The 17,774-nt window shown below is 48.1% G+C and overlaps 1 protein-coding gene across 2 annotated transcripts; it reads left to right on the top strand.

Annotated features, from left to right (window-relative positions):
* The first annotated feature begins 561 nt into the window (after window positions 1-561).
* TBL2 (transducin beta like 2) lies at window positions 562-8,304 on the top strand. Of its 2 annotated transcripts, XR_014296029.1 has the most exons (8): window positions 562-764; window positions 2,235-2,365; window positions 2,625-2,809; window positions 3,297-3,448; window positions 3,778-3,904; window positions 4,257-4,409; window positions 4,649-5,173; window positions 8,040-8,304. XR_014296029.1 is itself a non-coding variant. In XM_082644039.1 (7 exons), exons 1-7 carry the CDS (start codon window positions 635-637, stop codon window positions 5,109-5,111), a joined length of 1,341 nt encoding a protein of 446 aa, XP_082500165.1. In that variant the 5' UTR covers window positions 562-634; the 3' UTR covers window positions 5,112-8,304. The 2 variants fall into 2 exon arrangements, 1 of the variants encoding a protein (XP_082500165.1); XM_082644039.1 differs by having other exon boundaries at window positions 4,649-8,304.
* The last annotated feature ends 9,470 nt before the right edge of the window (window positions 8,305-17,774 follow it).

The following is a 17,774-nucleotide window of genomic DNA, read 5'->3' as shown; positions in this document are numbered from 1 at the left end:
ACCAGGGATCGAACCTGTGTCCCCTGCAATGGAAGCGTGGAGTCCTAACCACTGGACTGCCAGGGAATTCCCTTACCTGCTACTTTTTATTTTGCTCATGCCCTGCCTCCACACAGCATCCTCCTGCTCAGGAGGATGAGGCTGTCCCACCTCCTAATTCCAGAAATACCCTTTCCCTTCTCCATTAATAGTAAAAGCCCATCTGAATTTCCCCTGATACTAAGAAGACTTTCCCACCGGTTGAATGGAAGTAATAATTGGTCCCATGTCTCCTTGAAAGGATCCAATGTGATGACGACTGGAATAACGCCTTTAATAACGATTATCAGTAAATTCTTCAAGGGGAGGCCTGAGCAGAGACTGCATTACCTGCCCCCTATCCTGTGAGGCCACACAGCCGCAATGGCCAGACCCCCTTAAATAGCCAGGCCGCGTCCTTCCGGACGCCCGACGGTCAGGCCCCGCCCCTCGGGACGCTCCAACAACAGGCCCCGCCCCCGGAGACGGGCCAACGACTAGGCCGCGCCCCTCGGGACGCACTAACGGCCAGGCCCCGCCCCGCGTGCGTGCACCGCCCCACGGAGACGTGCAGGACCTCGCGAGGCCAGAGACTGAGGTGGCAGTAACTGCCGACATGGAGCTGCTGGAGATGCCGGAGCTGATGGGGCTGTCGCTGTTGCTCGGGCTGCTGGCCCTGGTGGCGACGGCGGCGGTTGCGCGGGGGTGGCTGCGCGCGGAGCAGGAGACGTGCGGCCGGTCCGCAGGTTAGTGGGGCGGGAGCGCGTGGGGGCGACCCGCTGGACCTGTCGCTCCCGGCCTCCCCGGGGTCCGACCGGCCGTTTTGGCCTGCGGGGGTGCCAGAGATCCCCCCCTCCCTCCGGCCTCAGTTTCTTCTCTTGGGACATCAGTTTCACTTCGGGACGACCTGTTAGAACCTAGGCCCCGCGCTGCCGAGCTCTCCGTGGCCGAGGCTAAGCCGCCTTCCCTCGGAGCCTGAGCTTCTCCCCGGGGCTGCTGCGGGGGCGCTAGGAAACTCTCCAGCGCGCTCCTTGATCGTTATTTTCTGAAAAGGGGGAGGAGGGGACGGACATTCATTTGTGAACGCTCTGGTTCCCCGACATGCAGCATTTATTGAGTACCTGCTACCTCCTGTAGGCTTTGGGGTCTTTTCCTTTAGGGAGTCCAATGTCGGGTAAAAAAGAACAGGTGAAAATGTAAGTGAAAAATATAGTGTAGTAAGTTTCATAGGAAGGTCAGTACTAGACACAGGAAACCCAAGGGTGGGAGTGGTCAGCCCTGCTTTTGACCGTGGGCGGGGGGGGGGTGTCAAGTAGGGGACGCTTGACATGGGGTCTTGAAGGGTAGACGTGTAAGAGCTTGCCAGGAGGCCAAGAGAGGGCGAATATTCCTGGCAATGGCAACATGCGTGAAGCCAAGGAGTCCTGGAACAGCATTTGGTTTGACTGTAGTGTGAGGGGAGAGGGGAGGGCTTGTTAGACAAGGCTGGAGAGGCAAGCGGAGGGCAGGCAGATTTGTCTTTGTATGTGGCCTCAGGAACTTTCTTCCTGTAGGAATTGAGGAGCATCTGTAGCGATCTAACACATGCCAGCTTTGCTCCTGGCCTGATTTTCAAGTAAATTAGCTATTTGATGCAAAAATGACTGGCACCATTTCCAGCACATGGGATGTACTCAACTCACGTCAACTACCTCTCACCTCTGGGTTCTCTCTGGGATTCCTTTGAGCCATTTAATGCTTGTGTTGGGTATTGTGCTTGTCATTTTGTATATATTATCTTACCCAATTCTCAACTTCTCTTTTAGAAAACCAAGGCCCAGGGCAGTTACCTGAGATCAGGGTCACTAGATTCCGGTGTGCACATTATCCCCCACTTAGAGATGTCTGGCCAAGAATCTGCATTCCACTGGCCATTCTGTGTACTTGCTGAGCTGTGCCTGCCCAGAGAGGGCGCCTCTTCTGATGTGCAACGAGGTGCTATATGGTTATGTTATATACACTAACAGCAAGCAGCCTCCTCAAGATCACTCAGTGGTAGAGATGCAGTCCAAACCCAGGTCTGATTCCAAAGCCTCTGTTTTTTCCCATATCACTCTCTTCTTGAGGACAGGGGCCATATCTGGTCATCTCTTGTGCCTCCATTCAGTGCCAATCATAGGTGGTCAGTAAGTGCTTATTGAGTGTGAATGGACGAATGACATGGGCCTTCCTTATAGGCCAAAAAGCAAATGGATTTCCACCTGACAAGTCCTTGAGATCCAAGAAGCAGAAACAACATCAGCGGATTCACAAGGAAAAGCCTCAGCAACACAACTTCACCCACCGCCTCCTGGCTGCAACATTGAAGGTATGTGGTGCCCATGCACAGGACATGTATACAAAGACTCACACCCCCGTAGACTTTTCCGTTGTAGTATTCTGTGCATGTTACAGATCCCTCTGCCTCTGACCAAAATCAGTGAGGATGCCCCATCCTATCCCTTCTCATCACATCCCATCAGCAGCTTGCTGGTAATCTAAGCAACAGGGCTTAGAATCATGGCTGCATGGGTTTCCCCATTTGCCCAAGGGGTTCCTGTTCATACTTGCTGCAACTCTTCCCCTAGAGCCACAGTGGGAACATATCTTGCATGGACTTCAGCAGCAATGGCAAGTACCTGGCCACCTGTGCAGATGACCGTACCATCCGCATCTGGAGCACCAAGGACTTCCTGCAGCGGGAGCACCGCAGCATGAGAGCAAATGTGGAGCTGGACCATGCCGTCCTGGTGCGCTTCAGCCCTGACTGCAGGTGGGACAGGATGGAGCCCCAGGTTTGCCTGCAGAAGCCCTGACCCAGGCTTATGTCCTTCCCATACCTTGTTTGGGGTAGTGAGGGGGGACCCAGGGTCTCCCTTGAGGTGGCAGAAAGGGAACATCCAGACAGCTTCAACACTGCCTGAGGCTCCTTGGAGGGCTATGGAGCTACATAGCAAGGAAGCAGAGAGGGGAAGATCTGTTCCTCCTTGGGAAGTACCAAAGCCTGACTTCCAGAGTAGTCTTGGAAGATCTAATGGTTTTCTAAACCCTAGAGAGAAGCTAAAGGAGCCAGAGCTATGAGAGACTTACCTTGTAAGGAGTTTTAAGAGATTTTGAATTAAGGGTTTAAGTTGTGAGGCTGGACTATAAGTCCTGAAGGGAGATCTTGATTTTCCTCAGAGCCTGCCTAGCATAGGACCTGGCACACACAGGTCTCCGTGCCCAAAGGAGTGAGAGACTTGTCTGCTCCCTGTCTCTAGAGCATTCATCGTCTGGCTGGCTAACGGAGATACCCTCCGTGTCTTCAAGATGACCAAGCGAGAGGATGGGGGCTATATTTTCACGGCCACCCCAGAGGACTTTCCTAAAAAGCACAAGGCAGCCGTCATCAACATTGGCATTGCTGACACAGGTGAGGCATTCAGAGGATGGAGCTTGCCCAAGGCAAGAGGGAATGGACCCAGTTTTACTTACTGAGTGAGCGAATGCAGCCTGAGAATTATGCTTAGCCCCAGTGTGACAAAAAGGGCCCTGGCTCTGGGCTCCCCTGGAGTCCTGGGAGCCACAGCAAGTCCCCTGGGGGAGGCAGGTAATAGCCACAGTCTTCAGCCAAATCCTTATCTGTGGTGACCCTTGGCTTGGGAGGGAAGCTTGGATACATTACACTGGGCAGCAGACGCCTTCATAAGTCAGTCGATCAGGTCATGGACCTCAGCTCATGGCACTCCTCTCGCCCTTCAGGGAAGTTCATCATGACTGCTTCCAGTGACACAACTATCCTTATCTGGAATCTGAAAGGTCAGGTGCTGTCTACCATCAACACCAACCAGATGCACAATACCTTTGCTACTATATCCCCTTGTAGCAGGTGAGGAAGGAGGGACTTTGGCCTCGGGCATGGGCAGAGGTTGGGGCTGGGGGGCCGGGGACAGAGCAGAGAGCCAGCTTCAGAGAGCAGAAGGGGCAGGCAGTGTGGAATCAGGATACCTCGATTCAAGTCCTTAGTCTCTATTTCTTCATCCATAGTTTTCAAGAGGTTGGGGTGGGGGTACTATTATCTTACAGCCTGGCTGTGAGGATGGACTGAGATCATGTATAAAAGCAGTTTTCAAAGGTAGTGTTTTAGGTACAAGATTAACTTTCTCAGGAAAAAGTTTTGGCGGATTTGCAGAAAAAGATGCCCTTAAAATTGTTTTAACGCAACCTGGGTTGTATGGCAGGTTTGTGGCCTCATGTGGCTTCACCCCAGATGTAAAAGTTTGGGAAGTCTGCTTTGGGAAAAAAGGGGACTTCCAAGAGGTTGTGCGAGCCTTTGAACTGAAGGGCCACTCTGCAGCCGTCCACTTCTCCGCTTTCTCCAATGACTCCCGGAGGTGAGTGACTCCTCTCTGATTTCTTACCCATGACTTGCAGCCCCTCTTGGCATCCAGGATCCTTCTGCCGTTCTCTGCAGTGGCTCTGAAGTGGGGCGGGGAGGGGCGCGGTGCCTGGCCCTCAGCAGGAAGTAGACGTAGCAGTGGAATTGGCTTCCTAGCTGGCGTCCCTAGGGCTGTCCCAGTGCCCTTCCCTCCAGGGTATGTTGGGGCTAGAGCCGTGACTTTCCCTGCTGCAGGATGGCCTCTGTCTCCAAGGATGGTACGTGGAAACTGTGGGACACAGATGTGGAATACAAGAAGCAGCAGGACCCCTACTTGCTGAGGACAGGCCGTTTTGAAGAAGCAAGCACCATGCCATGCCGCCTGGCACTCTCGCCTGACGCCCAGGTTTTGGCTTTGGCCAGTGGCACCAGTATTCATCTCTATAACACCCGGCGGGGTGAGAAGGAGGAGTGCTTCGAGCGGGTCCATGGGGAGTGTATCAGTGACTTGTCCTTTGACGTCACTGGCCGGCTTCTGGCCTCCTGTGGGGACCGCGCAGTGCGGCTCTTCCACAACACCCCTGGCTACCGGGCAGTGGTGGAAGAAATGCAGGGCCTCCTCAAGCGGGCCTCCAATGAGAGCACCCGCCAGAGGCTACAGCAGCAGCTGACGCAGGCCCAGGAGGCCCTGAAGAGCCTGGGTGCCTTGAGGAAATGACTCTGGGAGGGCACAGCAGGAAGGATCTGGCCTTCTGCCTTCGCTGCCGCGGCTTTTCCCAGGTACTCCCCAGCTGGAAGCCTTTTGAAAGGGGTGTGCTGATTTTCTTAATGGTGACTCCTCTCTCCTTTTTCCCATTGAAACTATTCTTGCCTACTTAGATCTCTCTCTCTTCTTGCTGGTGTGACTCCTGGCCTTACTTGACCTCCCAGGCCAACGACCAAGGTGCTTCTCTTTTTCCTGGGCCCAAGGGGTGGAATCTGTCTTCACCAGGCACTGAGGAGAGTGGTAATTAGAAGAGAAAGAGAGAACATGGTCTTTGACCTTGTGGCAACACACCCTGCTATCCAAAGAAGCGTGTAATTGTGGGACTTCCCTGATGGTCCAGTGGTTAAGACTCTGTGCTCCCAATGCAGGGGGCCTGGGTTTGATCCCTGGTCGGGGAACTAAGAAAAAAAAAAAAAAGACAAGCTTGTAATTGTGGAGGCAAAACCTAGGGAACACCTGAGTACTAACCAGCAGTCTTGCAGGGAAGGGAGATTGGGATATCTTCCAATTCCATAACTGTGGTATGGCTCAGGGAAAGGCTGATCTTAACCCAGCAAAGCGCCTAACTTCATCAAAAAGTGATTAAGGGATTTCATTCTGTGCCTCAGTTTTCTTATTTGTGAAATGGAGAATAATTATCTCTTGACCTCGTTACAAAGATGTTGTGAGAGTATGAAGTCCCTAGATTTGGAAGAAAAGTAGAAAAGAGTCATAACATATGTTACCTGTTGTCCCATATCAGTTATTAACTACTGGGTGAAAACAGGGCAGTTTGAAACTCAATTAGAAAGAAACATATCCCTTGGGAAGGCCAAGTTTCTGGGACTTGATCATACATTTCATATCTGGTTCTGCTTTAAGTTGTGTTGGAGAATCACAGAATCCCGAGATAGGGCTCTTCTCTTCCAGGAGGTTATATCCTGTTTGAGGAGAACTTCTTTTCAGTTCACCAAACATTTGAGTGCCTACTCTGTGCCTAGCACGCAGCACTGGACCCTGGAGATAAGTATGAATAAGACATGGTTTCTGCCATCAAAGGTGGCTGGTGAGAGAGAGGTTCACATGTCTGTGAAGTGCTTTTGTTAGTTTATTCATAGCTGGAGAAGGCTGTTGTAAAAGTCAAAGCGAGAGAGAGGATTGAATCAGGACAGAGGCAACGAATATGGAGTTGAAGTTGAAGGGTAGATTTGATAGATTAGGTATTTCGAAGTTCAAATTTTGGGACTTTGAGGACTGCTTGGATGTGAGATGGAAATGAGGAATCTTAGGAAGACTTGAGCCTAGGGAAAATTTACTCATCCAGAACAAATTCTTCCTCCCTCTCCCTAAAACTGGGACCTCTGCTAGTCACCCCAACTCATAGAGATATTTGAACAAGTCACAACCTTGGAGTTACCCTTAGTTACTCCCTCTTCATACTCTCTCCGCCCTACTGCACTACTGCCGTCCACTCCACCAGAAAATTCTTTTGGTTACATTCCAGTTTATATCCTGGATCTGCTACCTCTCTCCATCTTTTCTGTTACCATCCTGGTCCTAGCCACTGTCGCCTACTGGACTTCTATAACATAGCTTCCTCATTGGCCTCCCTACTTCCTCTTTTGCCTCATTAAGTCACTTTTCTACGTAGCAGGGTGATCTTTTAAAAATGTAAACCAGATCACATTGTTCCCAAGTTAAAACCCTGAAAAGACTCCCCATCACAGCTGGAATAAAATCCAAAACTCTCACCATGGCCTACAAGGTCCTATGTAATCTGGCTTCTTCCTTCCTCCGTGACCTTGTTACCACTTTCCCAGCCACCCCAGCCTTGCTGTTCCTTCACCAAGCCAAGTTATTTCCAGCCTCAAGGGGGACTTGTGCCTATGCTTTTTCCCTCTGCTTAGAAGCATTTTTTTACTTCTGTTGGCAGTCTTGTCATGCCTGTCATAATTCAGTTCTCAGTTTCAATTATACTTGAGAGAAACCCTCCCTGACCACCCAATCTGAAGTAGCCCTTTCCACCAATCATATCACATCCATCACATTAGCTTATTTTATTTTATTTTGCATTACTTAATGCTATCTGAAATTATCTTGTTTGGATATTTGTTGGCTTCAGGTGTTTTCAGTTTAAATGCTTATGGATGTCAAGTGGGTAATATAAGTGGGTGATTTGGGCCACAGTCGTCTGGGTGTAAGACAGTAGGAAATGGTGGGAACTGAAGTGATCTCTAGGGGGCATGTGTCCTGGGTAAGGGGCAGGCGTGGCTGCAACTTAATATTCAGGATTCCCGCAGAAGTTGCCTGTTTCAGAGAAGCTAGAAGTTGACAATTCATTATAAACAGAAAAACTTAGGCACTGTAGGGACCAAACAGAATGCTACTGTGGGCAGGATGCAGACCAGCAGTCTCATTGGCAGCTTCTGGATTGTTCATTAACCCACTGGAATATGACAAGAAGCCTTGTCTGTCTGATTTGCTCTGTATCCCACACACGGTACCTGGGATAGAGTAAGCACTCAATAAATGTTGAACTCAAACCAGGGCAGTTGACAGAAATTTCAGTACCCTCTGTGTATTGTGGTTTTATGTTCCTAAGAATAGACTTGTGATGGATAATACTATGCACCTGGGTCCTGGTGAATACTTGCTTTCTGATTGTTTGAAGAATGATACTAAAACACTTTGCATATCTGCTTGGCTCTGGCTTTACTCTCATATATCCAGGAGAGGAAGTGACCACAGAATGTTGAGTTACGGAAGTCAGAAGTCTTCAGTTCCAATTTCAGCTGGGGCACTTACTGACTTGAGACCATGAACAGACAGATCACTTGACCTCTCTGAGTTTGTTTCCTCATCTGTAAAATGGGAATAAATCCTGTCCTTTGTGCTTTGCAGGGCTTTGAATTTCTAATAAGATGAATGAAAGCACTACAAAAAAGTCATTACAGAGACTTCCTGAGGACAGAAAGCTCCTCTCACTAAAGATGAGGCTGCTTCTCTTGTAAGCATGGAGAAGTTACCTGGATATTCATGTAGCCTAGAGGCCACCATGTTATTTTGGTTAAAAATCCTTGTGTGTGAAGGCAGTGTTAATACTTTAATATTACTATTTCAATGTCTGTGGGTTTGAAATTTTTCAAAATAAAAATTTGGGAAAATATTTTTAAATGGTGGTTTATAGATTATTTTTATCAGTCATCAAAAATAGAAAAAAATATTTAAACCACAGAAGTGCACATCTAAACGCCTGTTGATAGTCTTCATCAATTTCAATTAAGGTAATGAGAATACTCTTATTTAAAAGATGTTCTGGGGGATTCCCTGCCTGTTCAGTGGTTAGGACTCCGTGCTTCCACTGCAAGGGGCACGGGTTCGATCCCGGGTCGGAGAACTAAGATCCCACAAGCTGCACTGTGCAGCCAAAAAACAAAAGATGTTCTGCAATTAGAGATTATAGGAGGTAAGTAGGAAGCACATACTCTGGTGATGAGTTATCAATGATGATAAGTTGAGACTTCCCTGGTGGCCCAGTGGTTAAGACTCTGTGCTCCCAATGCAGGGGGCCCGGGTTCGATCCCTGGTCAGGGAGCTAGATCCCACATGCATGCCGCAACTAAGAGTTCATATGCCACAGCTAAGGAGCCTGCCTGCTGCAACTAAGACCTGGTACAACCAAATAAATATTCTTAAAAAATGATTATAGGTTATATCAGAGACCCAACATTGCCCCAAATTGGCCACATATCTAGAAACAATAACTTGGGATTCATGTTCTCCTCTAAAAAATTCCAGAAATATGAGTCTTCCAGGTGATCCTGGCTTGTTTTGAGCGCACAGCTCTTGAGGCTGAGGCCCACTGATAGAACAGGTTGGCACTGCAGAATCAACCACAGCAATTGAAAGCATGATTCATATACACAAACCTGGGAATGTCTTCTTGAGATTGTAACTGTATGTCCAAGTCTTCATTTCTTCAAGCTTCCAACTCTGATCCCAGGGTTCAGGGCAATTGGAAAATGAGTGTGGTTTCCATTTGCTTTCTATTCAGTATACATACCCAGTTTGAGTCCATTTGCATTTTCTTGGTCACATTAATAGTGGCTAACATTGATTGCGAAGCCTTCAATCCCTACCAACTCACTATTGTTTTTGCCTCAGCAAAACCCAGTAACCAACCACATCTTAGTTTTTATTTGATGGAAGTCCCACTTCCCCAAATCTTAATCTGTACAATTTATAGGGGATAGACCCAGACCCTCCAGGTGGGCATATAACCAATCAGCATATTCCTGGACTTTGCCAGAACTTTAGAAAAGTGAAAATATGTTTAATTTTCTGCTGGGATTGCTTAGTAAGTTGAATGTAAAGAAACTATGTGTAGTCCTGTCCAAGAATGAAGCCAACACAGGAAAGCAGCCAAAGATGTAGAGAGGTGTTGTGCTGAGGATGCTGCTTGTTTAGACAGCTGGATCCAGACACACCTGAGGTTGCCACCACTGGACTGTCAGTTATAAGAGCCAATAAATTCCTGTTTATGATTGTCCGTTCGAGTTGGGATACTCTTACTTGCAACTGAGAGAGCCTTACATCAGTATTATTAGAGTCCAAGTAAATTGCCCAAAAGGCACATAACCAATAAATGGCTGGCCCAGATCTTTAAGTTTACGCCTATCTAGTACAAAAATACATTCCTTTAGGGAATTCCTTGGCAGTCCAGTGGTTACGACTCTGCACTTTCACTGCCGAGGGCATGGGTTCAGTCCCTGGTCGGGGAACTAAGATCCCACAAGCTGTGTGGCCCAGCCAAAAAAAAAATGAAAAGAATAAATTCCTTTCATTTGCAAAGCCAGAGGCAAGAATACAAATGAAGGCCCACATGCCATGCCATGTCTTAATATTTCTTATAAATTAAGCTGAGCTCAAATATGTTCTGTCCTCCTACCTTCATATAACTTCCTGGAAGGCCAAGTTCAAATTTAGAATTTTCAGACTGAGGTCTGTGCCACAAAGTGTTGTCAAAGCCAACCATCCCATGATTGAGGCCATCCCCCTTTTCCCACCTGATTCTTTCCCACATTGCAAGAGATACCCCAGCCCACACCTCACATGCCATCATATCCCTGCAGGACACCACCCGCCCCTTGGCCACCAACCACTCGGGCTTTAGGGTGTGCACCATGGCAGCCCCACTTTTGGGAGAATGGACCTGGCGAGAGGCTGGTACAAGCCCTTGAAGCAGGCTTGTGTCTGTTTGGACAGGGAGTCCAGGGTCTAGTGGATGAGATGGGGACAAAAGCTCTGGGTGGTCACATTTCCCTGGTCCTGCAACTGAGCCTCGTGGGGAGGGGCATGGCAGGAGGAGGGCCAGGACAGGTCCCTCCGGAGGAGTCCTCTTTGCCCACATCTAACACTATTAAGACTGTGTTGACCGCACTCCATCTTTTCCCTGCAATTCCAAGTTCACTATGCTAAGCTCTCCTCAACACGTCAGAAATGTAATACAGTATTTTATTGTGAGTTCCTGGGGGTTCGACCAGGTATGTGTCAGAGTTTCTCCAAAAGTTCTGGATACGTGAAAGCAGTCTTGTGCGTTTTCTTTACCGGTATCTGTGGTCTGATTACTGACTCTCCATTCTCACCTTCAAATTCTTCCAAGCATCCCAGAGGCCAGCTGCACCCAGGGTACCAACATGGAAACCATGTACACCTTGATCCTTCATCACAGTCCTAACCACTGGACCGCCAGGGAATTCCTATACCCTTTGATTCAAAAGCCCTCTTTTGCATAGTTTCTGCACCCAATACTCAGTGCTTGCCACTGGGAAGCAAAGATGGATAGATGGCGTTCCTTCCATCCAGAAGGTGCTTGATCTGGTATCAGGAAATACAGTAATAGTAACAGCAGCAAATACTGATTATGTGGTAGGCAAGGTTGTAAGTGCTTTGTACACATTAGGCTATTTAAGCTTCACCATATCCTATTTGGTAGATATTGCTATTCCCATCTTAGAGATGGTGAAACTGATAAACGAAGAGGTTAAGGGACTTCCCTAAGTGACAGAGTTAGGATATGAACTTGGCTCCAACGCTTGTGTTCTCAGCACACTCTTATGCAGCCTCCCAGCCATGCCTGTACCCAGAACATAGGCCAGAATGTGGTTACCTGCCATCAGCGAGGCACAGCCCTGTGCCCAGCACAGTGCCTGGTACTCAGAAATGACAAAATGAGGACAGCCAGGGTATTACTGAATATCACAGAACCCGTGTGTAGAGGGGTCTGGAAGTAGCAAGAGAGGCTGGAGAGGAAGAAAAAACAGGCTTACTCAGAGAGGCAAATGGGAAACCAGACCCAGTGTCAGGAGGATGGGTAAGGAGAGCTCCCGCCCCTCTCCTTTTTTTCCTTCCTCCCTCCCTTCCTTCCTTCCTTCCTTCCAGGGATAGTTGCTAAACATCTTCCATGGGCTATATTTGGAGTATACAAGATGTTTCCTCCCTGTGGCTGTGGGGAGAAGGAAGGCCTGGATGTACATGACTAGGTTACAGCTCTCAAATAAATAATATTTTTGTTTGCTTGTTTTTTATTTAAGGAGACTATTTAAATAGTAAAACTGGGTCAGAGCTCCTTAGTCTGCCTTGCAGATTCTTTCTGATCAGGGCCTCAGCATTGGTTCCCAAACTGGGCTGCACATAAGATCATCTTTTTAAAAATACACTAAATGTACTTTCCTCTTGTTTGGACAAATTTCTGTGATGTGGCAGCAGAACAATGACCCCCCCCCCCCCCGCCACAAAAATGTCCACATCCCAATACCTGGGACCTGTGAATTCGTTAGGATACATGCTGTCTTAATTTGGGCTGCTATAACAAAGTACCATAAACTGGATGCTTAAACAACAGAAATTTATTTCTTACAGTTCTGGAGGATGGGAAGTCCAAGATCAAGTTACTGGCAGATTTGGTGTCTGGTGAGAGCCTGCTTGCTGGTTCATAAATGACCATCTTTTCGTTGTGTCCTCACATGGCAGTAAAAGGGCAAGAGAGCTCTCTGGGGTCCCGGTTAAAGGGCATGAATACCATTCATTTATGAGGGCTCTACCCTCATGACTGAATTTCCTCCCAAAGGCCCCTCTTAATTAAAAAAAATTTTTTTGGCCGTGCCACGCAACATGCAGGATCTTAGTTCCCTGACCAGGGATGGAACCCTCACCTGCTGCGGTGGAAGTGCGGAGTCTTAACCACTGGACCGCTCAGGGAAGTCCCAAAGGCCCCTCTTAATACCATCACACTGGGGGTTAAGATTTCAAAATATGAATTTTGTGGTGTCACGTTCAATCCACTGCACATGCCAAAGGGGAATTAAGGTAGCAGATGGAATTAAGGTCACTAATCAGCTGGCTTTAAAATAGAGAGATTATCCTGTATTATCTGAGTGGGCCCAATGTAATCACAAGGACACAATGTCCTTAAAGGTGGAAGAGGCTGGCAGAAGAGAAAATTAGAGAGATGGAAGCAGGAGGAGGACTCAGCCTGATGTTGTTGAACTTGAAGATGGAGGAAGGAGCCATGAATCAAGGAAAGTGGGCAGCTCCTAGAAGCTGGAAAAGGAAAGGAAACAGATTTTCTGCTAGAGCCTCTAGGAAGGAATGAACCTTGAACTTGGCCCAGTGAGATCCCTATCAGACTTCTAGTCTACAAAATAACACATTTGTGCTGTTTAAGCCACTAAGTTTGTTGCGATTTGTCACAACAGAGAACAAATACAACAATGTGTTACACAAAATATCAAAGTACAGAATAATTCACAGAGTGTGCTGCAACCGGTTGTGTGAATGTGTACTTTTGCACATATGTTTGTAAACGGGGGGACGGGTGGGTCTCGACATTGGCTGTACTTTAGAGTGATCTGGAAAGCTTAAGAACAAATCCCAATGGCCAATGGCCAGGCTGCAGTCCTGTAAATGAGAACCTCTAGGAGTGGGGGGATGGGGGAGAAGAACCCAAGCATTAGTATCTTTTGAAGCTTCCCACGTGCAGCCACGTTGAGGCCATTGGTATAGACTGTCTCATCTCTGGAAGGTTAAGCATTGGGGAACAGGGTGACTGTGGGACCAGGGAGGCAAAGAGAGACAGACTTGCTTTAGTTTTTTAATTTTGAACTTCACTGTATCCCTTTTTTTTTTTTAATTATTTATTTGGTTGCACTGGGTCTTAGTTGCAGCGGGCAGGCTCCTTAGTTGTGGTATTTGAACTCTTAGTTGCGGCATGCATGTGGGATATAGTACCCTTAACAGGGATCGAACCCAGGCCCCCACGATTGAGAGCACGGAGTCTTAACCACCACGCCACCAGGGAAGTCCCTTCACTGTACCCCTTAAAAAAACTTTTTATCATGGAAAATTTCAGCGTATACAAAAATAGAATAGTATAACAAACCCCTACGTTTCCATTACCTAGCTTCAACAATTACTAACATTTTGTACCCTTTTAATTTTCTAGCATGTGCATGTTATATATCAAGATACATAAATAAAATGAAAATAAAACACATGTGCCAAAGCTGTACCACAGAGAAAACCTTGGGGACAGGGCCCAGAAGCCTGCGGGGTTTTTTTGTTTTGTTTTTTGGCATGCGGGATCTTAGTTCCCGGACGAGGGAACAAACCCGCACCCCCTGCAGTGGAAGCACAGAGTCTTAACCACTGGACTGCAAGGGAAGTCCCAGGAACCTGCATTTTAACAAGCTTCTTGGGGGTCCTCATGGTTGGGGCAGCACTGGGCTCTCCCTGCCTCTGACTGGCCCTCACTGGCTGTTTTCTTGTTTCTTTCTGGCACTTCTCATTAGCAAGACATCAAGGACGCATGCCTGTGAATGTTTTGAGGGGCTTTTTGAACCGTTTCCATTTTTAGCCCATGTAACCTCTCTTTTAATGAATTCCAGTAGGTTCAATGTTGCTGCCTAAGGACACACAGGGAGCGCCCACAACCTCCTACAGGTCTCCTTGACTCCTCAGGACTGTTGCGTAGGCCTTGGTGGCCTTACAAAGGAGCACAGCCTACAAAGTGGCTTTCAGAGGAAGAAGACCTGATCCAGGTCCTCTGTCTTCTCTCTCAGCTGGGCTCTAACACAATCCAAGAAGGAGAAAGGAGAGAACGTCAGCGTAGTTCAGGCTCTTAGTCTTCAAGGCTTTTCCTCAAACAGATTTTCATAGATACCAGTGCGGGAGATGAATACACAGATTCTAGGCTAGAACCACGAGACTCAGCAGGTTCCTCAGACCCTGTCTTCCACTGAAGCAGCCTGGGTGAGGATCTCACCTTTTTGGGGGGTAAAATAAAAAGAAAGGGCTGAGAGAGGTGAACTCAATGCTCTAGGGGGACCTAAGCAAGGGTGGGATTACATGCTTTTGGAATAATTGTGGAGGAGGTTGAGTCTTAAAAGATGGGTATTTCAGAAGGAGGATGGCAAGTGGGTAAGGAGAGGGGGTGGCATTCCTCAGGGGAGAAGCCTTGTGAGTAAGAGCACAGAGTGATGTGCAGAGTCTGTTCAGGGACCAGGGACCAGGTTTGTTCAGCTGGAGCTAAGAGTATGGCAGGAGCAATGGCACAGGAAGCCAAAAAGAGAATTTCTGCCTGCAAGGCACTTTGTGGTTTACAAAGCTTGTCCGGTCTCTACCTTACCAGGTCCTTGGTACAGCCTATGAAGTCCTTGGAAGCCTATGAAGTACAGAGCCATTGTTATTGCAGTCATTTCACAGAAAACAAAACACAAAACAAAACTAGGATTCAGAGTGGTTAAGTGACCTACGCAAAGCCACGAGACAAGTTCATGGCTGAGCTGAGATTCCGACCCAGGGTTTCTGCCTCCTAGCATTCTTTTCCCTGTGACTGAGATCATATTTGGGACCCTGATTAATACTATGGTATGAGGTTGAACTTGGGCAGTGGGGAGGCATGGAAAGGATTTTGGAAGAGGCCTGGTCATCAAAGGCGCACTGGCCCTGGGCACACGTCCTGGTTGGGAGAGGATTGAGGATTTAGCTCCTAGCTGCCTGGGAGCTAAATCGCTCTGACAAAGAAAGTGGGATGATTTCCAGGTAATGTGGATGAGGCAGAAAGGGAGAAAACAGCTGATGGCAGGCCCTAGAGAGAGCCTGTGGGGAGGTGTGGTGGTCATTCTCTCATCCATTCATTTGATAACACTCTATTAAGCACCTCATCTGTGCCAAGTGCTGTGCTAGGCATCGGGGATGTGCTGGTGAACTTGACGATGGGGTCCCTGCCATCACAGGGCTGCCATTACAGGGGATAGCCAGATAATACAGAGCAAATGAAAAGTCAAAGAACTTCTAATTGTGATTAAGCTTATGATCTTCAGGAACATCCGAGGACGTCCACACAGGTCATGTGGTCTTCAGGCTGGCTTCTCCTACCTGCCTGTGGTGGTTCAGGGGAGCGAGGCTTCCTTCCTTCTTCTTGAAGTGATCTGGGGAAGGCTTCATGGAAGAGGAAGCATCATGGCTGGGAATTCATTCATTCAACAGATACTATGATCACCCGCTGAGTGCCAGGCTCTGTTCTAGGTGCTAGGGAAAATCAGTGAACAAAACAAAAGGGACCATGTTGCTACCTTCATGGAGCTACTGAAAGGAGATAGACAGTAAACAAGACAGAGGGTAAAACAGTGTATCAGACGGTGATGAATACTCTGGAGAAAAATATATTGGGGGAGGGAGATACAGAGTGTGTGTGTGGGATTGCATACTGCAGTCTTAGGGTGGCCAAGAAAGGCTGAATTGAGAAGATAACATTTGAGTAAAGACCTGAAGGAGGTGAGGGAGTGAGCCATGTAAATACCTGTATGCAGAATGGATGATCCAGGTAGAGGGACCTACAGTGCAAAGAGTTTTACTGGGTGTTTTCAGGTGAGCAAGGAGGCCAGCGTAGTTGGAGCAGAGACAGCAAGGGGTAGATTGCTGGTGGTGAGGTCAGAGGATTAATGGGAGGAGGTAGACGGTTGGGGCATTGCAGGTCTCTGTAGCTTTTACTTTGAATGCACTGCTTTGAATGCAAGTTGCCCAAGGCAGAGGTCTGGGCTGCTCATCTCAGCACCCAGCTCTGCATCTAGCACAGGGCTTTCACCTAGAAAATGTCAAGGTGAGATCTCTTTAAAGAGAAGTATGTCAACAGAGGGCATTTGTGCAGGCTTCGGGGAATAGTTGGCAGGTGCCCATTTTGACCAGTCTCTTACACAGAGAGAACTTCAGTGGGAGATAGATGGGGAATGTAGGGCCAGGTGGACAAATGTGAGCGGGAAACAGGAGGATCACTGGGTCTTCAGGGGATGGCCCGAAGAAGCTGGTGACTGGCAGGGTGGGCTGGAGGAGAGATGGGGGCAGGAGGCTAAAGCAGCTGAGAGGAGCAGTGGGCTGTGGAGTAGAGAAACTATAGGCAAGAAACCTTGGGGTGGGAGTGGGGTGCTGGCCAGGACTTGGACAAGGGTAAGAGAGAAGTGAGACATAAATGTCTGGTGATGTGTGCCTAGACCAGGGGGCCCTATGAACAGAACTGGAGAATTCTAGAGAGCTGGCCTCTCTCACAACACTTAGCATGCTCTGCCTCGAGTTTTATTTTCCTCTTGCTTTCCTTATCCTTGCCCGAAGGGCGGGGAGTGTCTTACTCATCTTTGCGTCACCCAGTGTCCACTGCTGCAGGGCATATAGCAGGTGCTCAGACAGTTCTTCGGTTCAGTTATTTTGGATCAGTGGCTTTGAGAAACAGACATGCCACCTTTGATCCCGTTATTTCTAGAATCATCCTTCCCTCCACATGCTAGTTCAGCTCTTCCACTCCTCAAATGCTTATCAAGCCATGATGTTGGTGGATTATGAAAGGGCAAACAGTTATAGAGGCTATGTCAAGTTCAGGGTTAGCTAGACATTTCTCTGGGCACACAGAAGGAAGTTCCTCTAGAGGTGAAAGAAGTAGCTGCTACCAAGCAATGCAAACTGTCACCTACTTCCTTTATGTTTCCTGAAGCGGTTGCTCCAGGACCCTCTCTGCATACTGCAAGCATCAATAAATGCCTGGGGTGCTGGGGGAAGACTAGGGAGCTGCACTGAAGATTGAACATTCACCCAAACATCTACTGAGCATCTACAGTGTCTGTGGACACAGGACTTAGAGCAATTGCACCTACTGTATTCTCAAAGTTCAAGTTCAAGGTCATTTTTCCCGATGCCTCTAGACACCCCTCATCTAGACTAGGGTTGTCATAGCACCTTGTACAATACTTCTCTTAGCCTAGCGTTTATAAAATGGCATTTTATTTTTATTATTATTAAAATATTTATTTATTTATTTCTATTTATTTATTTTTGGCTGCGTTGGGTCTTCGTTGCTGAGCGTGGGCTTTCTCTAGTTGTGGCGAGCAGGGGCTACTCTTTGTTGGGGTGCATGGGCTTCTCATTGTGGTAGCTTCTCTTGTTGCAGAGCACGGGCTCTAGGCACGCGGGCTTCAGTAGTTGTGGCACGCGGGCTCAGTAGTTGTGGCGCATGGGCTTAGTTGCTCCAGGGCATGTGGGATCTTCCTGAACCAGGGCTGGAACCCGTGTCCCCTGCATTGGCAGGCG

The sequence above is a fragment of the Mesoplodon mirus genome (genome assembly GCF_964341445.2).
Source record: "Mesoplodon mirus genome assembly, chromosome: 15".
Taxonomy (NCBI): Eukaryota; Metazoa; Chordata; class Mammalia; order Artiodactyla; family Ziphiidae; genus Mesoplodon; species Mesoplodon mirus.
Note: the sequence above shows the minus strand (reverse complement) of the source record. Positions and strands in the feature narration are given on the sequence as shown.

Bases quoted from the DNA above. Each gene is read 5' to 3' on its own strand.
- TBL2 (XM_082644039.1), top strand. From the start codon at position 635: ATGGAGCTGCTGGAGATGCCGGAGCTGATGGGGCTGTCGCTGTTGCTC. The intron at 765-2,234 runs GTTAGTGGGGCG...CCTTCCTTATAG, and splicing joins GACGTGCGGCCGGTCCGCAG to GCCAAAAAGCAAATGGATTT. The intron at 2,810-3,296 runs GTGGGACAGGAT...CCCTGTCTCTAG, and splicing joins CGCTTCAGCCCTGACTGCAG to AGCATTCATCGTCTGGCTGG.